This window comes from Quercus lobata, chromosome 2 (assembly GCF_001633185.2).
Source record: "Quercus lobata isolate SW786 chromosome 2, ValleyOak3.0 Primary Assembly, whole genome shotgun sequence".
In the NCBI taxonomy this organism is placed as follows: domain Eukaryota; kingdom Viridiplantae; phylum Streptophyta; class Magnoliopsida; order Fagales; family Fagaceae; genus Quercus; species Quercus lobata.
The window spans coordinates 9,094,943-9,106,684 of NC_044905.1; the positions used below are offsets into that span (position 1 = coordinate 9,094,943).

At 33.6% G+C, this 11,742-nt stretch overlaps 1 protein-coding gene across 1 annotated transcript; it reads left to right on the plus strand.

The window, feature by feature from the left end:
• Positions 1-6,211: 6,211 nt before the first annotated feature.
• LOC115974361 (glucose-1-phosphate adenylyltransferase large subunit, chloroplastic/amyloplastic-like) lies at positions 6,212-11,249 on the plus strand. Its single transcript, XM_031094687.1, has 14 exons — positions 6,212-6,906; positions 6,991-7,113; positions 7,303-7,476; positions 7,732-7,824; positions 7,904-7,987; positions 8,084-8,139; positions 8,551-8,644; positions 8,742-8,927; positions 9,080-9,160; positions 9,539-9,625; positions 9,701-9,805; positions 10,399-10,505; positions 10,669-10,729; positions 10,859-11,249. The coding sequence occupies exons 1-14, from the start codon at positions 6,673-6,675 to the stop codon at positions 10,958-10,960; spliced, it is 1,587 nt and encodes a 528-aa protein (XP_030950547.1). The 5' UTR covers positions 6,212-6,672; the 3' UTR covers positions 10,961-11,249.
• Positions 11,250-11,742: the final 493 nt, after the last annotated feature.

The following is an 11,742-nucleotide window of genomic DNA, read 5'->3' on the forward strand; positions in this document are numbered from 1 at the left end:
AGCCACGTATGACGTATCCAGCAAAAAAAGAGAAACGCAGCCACGTGGGGTTATGCTACTGTAGTTTAGTCCTAGTCCAAAATATAAGAGAAGGAAAGGACAAGGTCGCTTTCGGTTGTTTACGAATAACGACAACCGTGCATAGATAGTCATGTCGACATCGAATCAATAACAATTGTTAATTCTAGGCCAGCAGGCCACACGTCTCCATTATTGTGAATCGGTGTGGATTATAATTTTTTTTAATAGAAAACCATCAGCAATGGTGCCGTTTATATTGGTACAACAAATTTACAATTGGTGTTAGAGATTGAATGACGATATAATTAATGATCTTTCTGGTTAAGGAGGAAAGAAGAAAAGTAAAGTAAATATAACTTAAAATTAATTTATTTGTAATTAATTTTATTCTACTCTTCCTTTATTCTCTCCTTTCATTCAAAATTCAAATAGACCTTAAAGGTGGTTTTATAACTAGTATTATGATTGAGAAATAATATGTCTATAAAATTTTTACAATAAATTCTAAGTGGCAGGTTATTACTGGTTGTTATTATTAGGACAAAAAAGTAATTTTAGTGTTACTTTCAAATTTAAACCAATAACAACTGTAAGGACACGATTTAGTACCGAACCAAAACAGTATCCGGTTCGTACGTGAAGGGCCTAGACAATATGATTTTTAGAGTGTGGGTGTAAAGAACGAGACTAACTGTAATCTAACCTCCCAAGACTCAATTTCATGAACGTTCAAGGTTTTTCAGTTGATATTTCGGATATTCCCCCTTAGTGACTAATACCAATCCTTCTTTCTCTTCTCCCTTTTTTCTCTCTACTTTCCGTCCCTTGTTCTTTTTTTCTCTCTTTTTTCTGTCCGATCCCCCCTTTCATGTTCTTCCTTTAGTTTTTATATCTCCCTTTGCGCTTCATCCTCGCCGCACACGTGTCGGTTGGGTTCGGAGGATTTCTTTTTGTCCCATCTGGCACCTCCTGGAACTTCCTATAGGCAGCTGTAAGGCTGCTTCCCCACTGTTCAGGTATCACCTCCACATTAATGCGGCCAGAGAGTTGGTTGAGAGGTCATTAATACGGAGGTAGCTGTAGCTTCAGATATTTGTTTGCCTTATCTCTTTCATCTTTAGTCGGCTACTCTACCTTTTGAGATGACTAAATTCTGAGATCTGATCGCAACGAGACCACGTCCTGATCGTTCTCGGACGCGATCGTCCTCGGACGCGTTCTGCCGAGGACCATGGTGTCCTCGGACGGGTATATGGCCTCCGATGGGCCACTGGCCTAACAATCCTGAACCCATTCTGAATCCTATAGGCCTATTAGTCGAACGATCCCCACAACAACTAACCACGTGTAATTTGTTGTAAAAATATTGTAAAAATATTATAAACATAGCATCTCTCATTATGTTTATTTTCATTTCAATACAATTTTCAAACTATAAATTGTCATTGTCGTGTCAGTTGTTATACAGAGTATATATATTTTTTACCTCTAATATTACTTATATTTAAATTGAAGCTTATTGTGATTAATCACAATGGCAACATGATTTTGTTTTATTTTTCTAAGTTATTATTTATCATTGATTGAACTATTTCTCATTTATTTTGTACACTACAAAATGCGAGGGCCTTGGGCCGCGTTTTTTAAGCCGCGGCTATAAAAAACGCGGCCCAAGATAGACTAAAGCCGCGTTTTATAAAAACACGGCTTAAAAAAACTTTAAAGTTGCATTTTAAACGCGGGGCCATAGATGGGTTCTGAGGCTACGTTTTTTTGAGCTAAAAACGCGGCGTAAGGACCTTCGTATTTAATTTTTTGGCAAACTCTTTTTTTTTTTTTTTTTTTCCTTAACTGTGGCCGCATTTTTAAAATGTGGCTCTAGCATACCTAAAGCCGCGTGTTTAAAACGCGGCTTCAAATTTGGTTTGAAGCCACGTTTTAAACACGCGGCTTCAGACCAAATTGGGGTCGCGTTTTTTAAACGCGGCCACAGATTTTGCCTATAGCCGCATGTTAAAAATGCGGCTTTAGGCTTTGTTTATATACGATTGCTTCAGATATTTTCAACCTTAGCCTCTCAAGTGCCCGATCTCAATATCCTCACTCTCCAAGACTCGATCTCCAATCTCAACCCTCACCCTCCATCTCCAATCTCACCCTCACCCTCCATCTCTCCGATCTCTAGGGATTGTTTAGTTATAAAGAACCCTCTCTCTAATTCAACAAACCCTCTCTCTCTCTCTCTCTCTCTCTCTCTCAATTTCTCGCTCTCTCTGACTAGCTAGGGTTTCAGCTCTCATTGGCAACGAAGGACACCAAAGGTACTACAATTTCTAGGGTTTTTCCTTCTCTCCACGCCCACAATCAACAACCTTCCTTCATTTTTTTTCTCCGATCGTGGAAACCTCAATTTGAATTTTCTACAACACCGCAACAATTTTCTGCTTTCAAGCTGGGTCGTCGTTCCGGCCAGAATTTCATCGTCGATTACATTCAGGTTTTTGGTTCTCTACTTTGATTGTTTCATTTTTTTGGTTTTGGTTTGAAATTGGCTTTAGCTAGGGTTTAGCTGCATGTCTTTCTGAACTTTCGTGCTGTTTAGGTATTGAGAAAATGCGTGGAATGAAATACGAAAAATTACTTTTGAAATATTTTGGGTTTTTCTTTTTATAGAATATTTATCTATTAGTTAGCTTGAGCAAGGACTGATGAAATCTAATATTGCTTATAGTTATATTCCAGAAATTTAGATGATAAATTATAAGCTACAAAATTTTAGTTCCTCTATTTTGGGTCACGCTTGTGATTTGTGAAACGACTGAAGGATCCAGTCAAATTTAAGGGAATTAGCATTTTCTGGGTTGTCAAACAAAGGATCTGAGAGGACAAAAAAGTTTGATTCTTGAAGGGGGAAAACAATAAATATAAAAAAAAAAAAAAGTAAAGAAAGGAAATTTTTTTTAGGCATGTGTTTTAACAAGTGGTGAGAGCCAGAAAAATATAAATAAAAATTTTGTTGAGACACGAAAATTTAAATGGAAAGAAGACTAAAGAAAAAAAGGTTGATATCATATCAATCTAAAACTAGATCTCATTCGTTTATGGAGTGTTGTCAATGAGTTTATACCCCTGAAAAAGGATTAGTTCGATTAATTAAATACTTTCTATGCTTATTCTAGCAACATAATATTTTTTTTTCAGTACAATTGTAACAAACTAACAAGTAACAACTATTGATATAATCCTTGTTAATTAACCTTCTTAACTAAAGGTTTAATTCGATTCTCAAAAGAAGAAGAAGGCTTTATTCCCTTTTCTTATATTTTAAACTCTTGTAGCAATATCCAAGATTTGTTCCTTGCGTGTAAATTTCAACTCAAAATCTCGATACTCCAAGAAGTCATCTACAGTTATTAATTTAAAATAGTTATCAAATATAATGCAGTAGATCTTTGATATTGTTAAGGCACTAGAAGAAAGGACCACTTGCTTGTTCAGGAATTAGTTCAAATATTTAAGAATGTTGAATATAATTTGGGACTTTATGTAAACCTATCAAAAAATCAGAGTCCATATCTGGATGAATTGTTTCTTAGTTTGATGAAAATATTGACTATAATTGGGATGATATAAGAAAATTTTGAAACTTTAATTGATAAAATTATTTTTTTTTAAAAAGAATTAAACGACTTGATTTTTTTTTAAGGGAAAATTTATTATTTATTGAATGGGATATTAAGGTTCATAAATTTTGCTTGGGGAGCAATAAGTTTCAGTTTTATTTAATTTAGGCATAACATCATATTGGGTAATGGACATGGCACATTTGTAGGAGCCTAGCGAACTTGGAACATGACACTGCATCCGTGACTTAAACTTAGATCAATAAAATAAAAATAATGTACTGTGGAGTGCAATGAAGTTAAAGAGCTACTCAAAATAAATACTAAATAAATAAAAGGGCTAAAAAGCTACTATCATCATGGCCAAAAAGAGCAACTTTTTAGTGTGTGTGTATTATTAAATTTGAAAATATGACATGGGTAAACTTTATTTTAAGTAAAAATTTCACATGAAGATTGTTATTTCCTCATTCCATATTATTTCTCAACTAGTTGCTAATCCGAGTATTAATGTAAGGAAAAATTTAACATAATATGATTTTTTTGGGTTCAAATATGAAATTTTATGATTATAATAGTTATTTATTATAATTATATTTGTATATAAAACTAAATATTCTAATATTATAAATTTATTATGACTGTTTTTGTATGAGAAACTAATTTGGAAGTTTGTTATTCCCTCCTTCCATATTGTTTGTCAATTCTTCCATTTTGGAATGTTTAAAATATGATTCACTTTGAAAATTTAATAAACATAATTATATGATTCAACTGGTAATTTTTAGTGTTTCAAACAAAAACATCCAAAGTTTAAATTCTCAACTCCCAACTATTTTTTTTTTTTAGTTAGTTTACACTATCTAATTTGAGAAATCAATAATTATTTCTGTTTACTTTAATTGGGTCAATTAAGAAGGATAATTTTAAAAATTGATAACTTTTATTGTCAAAAACAATGTATTAAATGATGCACTTTCAAAAAAGAATAGCAAGTGTAACATGAGATGCTCAACTTCTCAAACTTTTGTTTAGAGCTTTGATTAGAAGAATATTCATCTTGAATCAACACAAATTATTAAATTAGGTGTGTGTGGTTCCAAATTGAAAAACTAGCTTATTTTACTATTTAACTTATTTTTGCTATTATTTATGAGCTTTACGATACTTTTTAATATTATTTATGGCTCTCACTTTACTATTTTAGCATACTTTTACATTTATCTATAGTACTCTCAACAAAAAAATTTCAATTTTAGTAAAATAAGCAAATTTCAAATAGATTATAGATAAGAAAATTATTATCACCGTCCCAACGACCTCCTTAAAAAATCAAAGCTTCCCAACACAAATTAGATTAGATATATAGTGTGAACTTTGCACATGGATTTGAAGTTCAATTTCATGGAAAAATGGGAAAAAAAAAAAATCACAAATGTGTACTTTGAAAATTGTCACAATTCCGTTGACAAAGAAATTCATTGAGTACGTTTTCTAAGCTCGATTTTCAAAATTAAATCCCGTTTTATATGGCACGTGGCCTGATATTTACCTCAGAAATGAGCCATTGTGAGAGTGAAGAGCTGGCAACAACTCTAGCAACACGATGAAATCATCCTCGAAGTTCAAACTAATCTTTCCAAACAAAAGCATACATGATTCTAGAATCTAGTGTCTAGACTTCTAGGTAATTTAAATAATATTAAAATATAGTATATTCTGTAAAAAGAAAATAGTAATAATAAAACATTTATCACTGAATACAAAAAGTATAACGTATTTTTATCATATTTTTATAATAAATTTGATGTGAAAAGTTATTATTAGAGTCTGTTTGGATAGAACTTATTTTGTTGAAATTGAAAATTGAAAATTAAAAACACTGTAGTAAAATAATTTTTAAATGTGTGAATAATACTGTGGGACCCATTTTTAATGAAAAAATTGATAAAAAATAAAATTTATGGATCCGTGAATAGTGCACGGATGCACTGTTCACAGAAAACCTGTCAAAAGTTGTGATTACTGTTCATGTACCGTACATAAACAGTACCGCTTGTTGGGGAAAAGGCGTGAAAAAGAAAAAAAAAGAAAAAGGAAAACGTAGGAAACTTAAAACGCAGTAAACGCAACGTGGATCCAAACTCAGTCTTAGTCTTGAAAAATATTGTTATTACGCATTTTAATTTAAATTTATTATTAAAATTATTATTTATTCTTATTAGTAATAATTAGGGTCTGTTTGGTAGCCCATTTTGACCACACTTTTGATCATTTTAAACAATATTATATATATTTTCACATATTTTTTCACCTACACGTATATCAAAATCACCCAAACAACATTATTCAAACTCCTCTACCAAACACTCCCTTAATAACAACTTAATAACAACTTGTTATTTTGGATTTGTCCTTAGATTGTTAGCAATGTAACATTTCTCACTGCAAAATATTATTTACAACTTATAATAAAAATTCTTCCCAACAAAAATTCAAACAGAGAAAGAAGTGTGTAAAAATGATAAAGGATTTACACTCACTTTGTAGTTTGTAACTTTGTATGGATTGGACTGTATCAAATGTGAAAGAGTAAGCAGAAAGCCTAAATTCAAAGAATACAAAACTACTAGTCCGTATTAAGTGCAAAGCTGTACAACTAGAATCTTAAGAGTTTCACAGACTGAGAGTTTCACAGACGCAACAAGATACCAACTTTGCGGGGTTTCTCGTGACGACTCACAATAAGACCATACCATCCTCCTCAGTTCCTTTCTCCATTTTCATCATCACTCAGAGTCTCAGTCAAGAACTTAACACATCCTCACTCTGATCACTTCAACAACCTTAGACTAGGCTCTAATTAAAATTTCAATCTTTTTTCGCATCTGGGTGTTTCTGATTCTTCCTTTTCGGATCGTTTTCTGATCTGAGAGTTTTTTTTTTTGGGTGTGAATTTTGTTACTTTTCTGAATAAAATCTATAAGAAAAAGGTGATCTTTGAATTTGATTCATTGGTGGGTCAACCATGGATTCTTGCTGTGCCACACTGAAGGCCAATGCTTATCCAGTTAAACTTGGCGGAGGATTGAACAATGGAGGTACAAGGTTTTGGGGTGAGAGTATCAGAGGGAGCCCGAAAAGCAGGGATTTGAGTACCCAATTGTTGAAAAGTTCAAAAAAAGAAACCAGCAGGATCACTAAACTTAAGCCCGGTGTTGCCTATTCTGTTCTCACTTCAGATATCAACAAACAGAACCTGGTGAGTGATTTCATTTGAGTTTTTATTTATTTATTTAGGATGTTTTTATTCACTCTCACTGTTACATTAACATTTTTATTTCAGTCATTTCATGAACCACTTTTTGAGACTCCAAAGGCAGACCCGAAAAATGTAGCTTCGATCATATTAGGTGGAGGTGCTGGAACTCGCTTATTTCCTCTTACTAGTAGAAGAGCCAAGCCAGCGGTATGATATCAACTATTTCTTTTGAAATTAGATTCTATGGCATTGGTAATTAATAATAGAATGACATTTGTTCAATATTGAGACACCAATTATTAGTGATAAAGCTAATAATTTTGGTTTTTGAAAGCTTGTTATGAAGTTGAATTTAATTTGGGGTGGATTTTTGTGATACTTTGGTGTGATCTGCAGGTTCCAATTGGAGGGTGTTACAGGCTGATTGATATCCCAATGAGTAATTGCATCAATAGTGGCATAAAGAAGATTTTTATTATGACACAGTTTAACTCTTTTTCCCTCAATCGTCACCTTGCTCGCACCTATAATCTCGGAAATGGTGTGAATTTTGGAGATGGATTTGTGGAGGTAAGAAAATTGAGACAAACAGAAACCTTCATAGATATTTTAGGCATATGGAAGTATGTTAGAATTGCATCAATGATACTGCATGGCAATACTAACTGAGATTAATGATTTTTCATGTCCTGTGGAAATGAATGTTCCTTGATGATTTACAACTTTGTTTTAGTCATTTAGAAATTGGAGTCTTCATCAAATTTTTTTTTTTTTTTTTCAATGAAAGTTCCTGATGAATTAAAGCCTAATAAAATGGACAAACAGGTTTTGGCTGCCACTCAAACACCAGGAGAAAAAGGGAATAGATGGTTCCAAGGAACAGCAGATGCTGTAAGGCAATTTACATGGGTCTTTGAGGTGGGTGATTATGATTGCATTTTTACTAAATATTGCATCCTCGTAATAAGCATAATCGGATTTTGTTTGATTCATGAAGGATGCCAAGAACAAGAGTATTGAGCATATATTGATACTGTCAGGTGATCATCTCTACCGGATGGACTATATGGATTTTCTGCAGGTAATTATTTTCAGCCACTTACTGGTGCAATAGTTCATCTAGTACTAATTTGCCTTTTTGGAAAATCCTGCTTATTGATGGGATCTGTGCTTGCAGAAGCATATTGACACAGATGCTGATATTACAGTTTCATGTGTGCCTATGGATGACAGGTATGGCTAGCGCTATATGTCACAGTTTCAACTATACACTGTACATTATTTCTTAAGCTGGTGATAGGTTTACAGGAATAAAACAGCCAATGGTTATAATTTTCATTTTGATTCTTCAAGTGAGATATGCATCCCAACCAAAAGGAAGAAAATGGCATTTAAGTTTTATAGAAGTTCTATGATCTCAGTTGCTGGTATCTTGATATATATATATATATATATATATTTTTTTTAGCTGAGTTAGAAACCCTAATCTACCCTACATATGCTGCGTCCTCCGGAGCTTGAACCTGTGATCCCTCACCCCACAAGCACTTAGTACATGTGAGGTGACCACCACGCCACAAGTCGTGGACCTTGTGGTTGTGGTTTCTTGATATTAATAGTTTAATATATGTATTTGTCTTGCAGCCGTGCATCTGATTACGGACTGATGAAAATTGACAACAAAGGACGTATTATTCAATTTTCTGAGAAACCAAAAGGCCCAGACTTGAAAGCAATGGTAGGCAAATTTTCCTCATCACTGTTGTTTGAACTTTTCAGTTTTTTCTAAGGTATCTATGCCCAATTGGTTATTTTCTCACTCATTTGCACTGCAGCAAGTTGACACCACTATTCTAGGACTTTCTGAGAAAGATGCTCGGAATAACCCTTACATTGCATCAATGGGTGTTTATGTATTTAGAACTGATGTTCTACTAAAGTTATTGAGATGGAGTTACCCTTCATGCAATGACTTTGGCTCTGAAATTATTCCGTCAGCTGTGAGGGAACATAATGTCCAAGTAAGACAGAAATACCTACATGATTTGTTGTGTGTGTTATTATTTAATGTTTTTGATCTTCCTATAGCTATTTGAATATTGCGAACAAGATTTTTATATGTTTATTGAATTACATATATAGTTTCTTAGTGGCTAGTGCATTTCATTGTCAGGCTTATTTATTCAATGACTACTGGGAGGACATTGGAACTATAAAGTCCTTTTTTGATGCCAACTTGGCCCTCACAGAACAGGTTGGTATGACCGTAGCCCAAGTTACATTTTCTCAATTATGATCTGAAAAAATCCTATTGCAACTGATATTTGAGTAAATGACTGTCTGGCAACTTGGAGTAATCGGGAAAGTATTCTGAATAAACTTCAGGAAGCAAGTGGTAGCTATAAAGTTGGGTGAGAAATTCAGTGATAATCCGTTAAAACCAAGAATAAATCTGAGTAGGAAAATGCTTCATGTGTTTGCAAATGAACTTAGAAATCTTTAGAATAGAAAAAAGAAAACCATGCATATTTGAAAAACCTATGTTAGAAATTTGGAGATTGAAATTGTGTCTTTCTTCCTTGTAAATGAGAATATGACTCTATGAACTGATAATATGGTTCCTTTCATGCAGCCTCCAAAGTTTGAATTCAATTATCCAAAGACACCTTTCTACACCTCACCTAGATTCTTGCCGCCTACTAAAGTTGAAAAATGCAGGGTATGATCATGAGCTTAAATCAGTATGTAAGATAGCTCTGCTCCTTGTATCTCATAACTCAACTGGTTCTTGCAGATTTTGGATGCAATTATTTCTCATGGTTGCTTCTTGCGGGAATGTAGTGTTCAACACTCTATAGTGGGTGTGCGCTCACGTTTAGAGAATGGTGTAGAACTCGAGGTGAGCTAATATCTTATGCTTAAGTAGCTCTCCTTGACTATATAGAGTAATTGGCCATTTGATGTGCAATTCACAAAAACATGTGGGTGCTGATTGTCAAGTTATATTGACTTGTAATGGCTCCTTCATATGTCCGGTAGTCTATACCTCTTTCAAAATAGCGTTATGGTTTTTGATTTCAGTAATTCTACAGGATAACCATGTAATTGAATATTGCTAGCCAAAAGTAAATGTATTGCACTTTTTAAAAAAAAAATTGCCTCCCAAGATTTGGCTAGTTCATGCTTTCCACTCCAAGGTGTGCAGGAAATATCTCTCTGCAAAGTGCAGATTAAACCTCTCAAGCACTTAGTGATAGCATAATAGTTATTATTTCCAATAATTGAGTTTTAAGAACTTAACTTCCAATATAAGTTATTCATCTTGAGAGTAGCTTCAATATGAGCAAATGAAGTTTTTGTATGTGAGTTCCTGTTTGAATCTGTTCAAATTTTGATTGGTGAATATTGAATGATGTAGGAGCTTTTACTGTCTTGCTCTTCATTTTACAGAGTGAAAATTAATTATGTTTGGTTATGGAATTTACTTTCCAGGATACTATGATGATGGGTGCAGACTACTACCAAACAGAATCTGAAATTGCATCTCTGCTAGCAGAGGGAAAGGTTCCAGTAGGCGTAGGACAGAATACCAAAATCAGGTAGGATTTAATTGTGTTACTAATCCCAGTGCACGTATGTGTGCACATGCGTGATAGGGAATAATTAGAAATGATTAATGTTTCACAACTGAATGCTGTCTTAGAAGTTCATAATGAAATGCCTTAGTCTATTAACTAATTTCTAATGTCAACTATCTTGAAGGAATTGCATAATTGATAAGAATGCCAGGATTGGAAGAGATGTGGTCATTGCAAATGGTGATGTAAGAATGGCTTTCTGCGCTCGTTAAATTTTGAATTGCTTTGCACTTCAAGCTTATCCAAGTTATTGAAGAATGGTGTATTACTGTTCATTTACACACTGCTTAAGGAAAATTTTTTTGACTTCTCAGGGTGTTGAGGAAGCAGAAAGGCCAAACGAAGGGTTTTACATTCGGTCAGGGATTGCGGTCATACTGAAGAATGCAACAATTAAAGATGGAACGGTCATTTAGATCTTTCACACTTGCAAAGACTTCATGTCCAGATTGAGCCAGTGTTGCAAGCATTAGCCAGCTAGTTTTGGGTTTTAAATTGCATGCAGTAATAAACACTAGCAGGAATGCCCCTATATATGTAAATCACTAGTTCCTTAGATATCTGTAGGAAGGCCTCCTAGTTCCTGAATAAAAAGAACTGTTGCTTGATTCAATTTAGTAGTTCAAACTGCATTCTTAGTCTCTCTGTACATTAGTCACACTTCAATTTTGCCTAAATAATTTTAGTCTCTGCTCGTTTGTCATATTTTCAACTTTGTCTTTAGACTTTTAATTGTATTAAGTTCGTCCTTCAACTTTCAACACGAGACCCCTCAGACAATTAAATGTGTTAATTTCATTCTTTAATTTTCAAAATGAAGTCAATGTCACCCATCAATTTTCAAAATTATGTCAATTTTATTCTTATAAGTGGATTTTATTAAAAATAAAATTGACTTGATTTTGAAAATTAAATGACATAATTAAAAGTTGAGAGATGAAATTGACACCAGTTAAATGTATAGGGACCAAGTTGAAATTACCCCATTGTTGGAGGGCTAAAAAGTATAATTTGCCTTCTATTTATTTTTACTAGAGCCCATGACTGATGCTAAAGCTAAAAATATTAGACACTTAGCTTAATACATGGGTGTAAATCTCAAAACTCTTTTCCAATACTACTCTCTTGGATAAACAAATACCATCTGTAACAGATAATTCACCTCTTAGAAGGCATAAATTTCCGGTACACAGCTTAT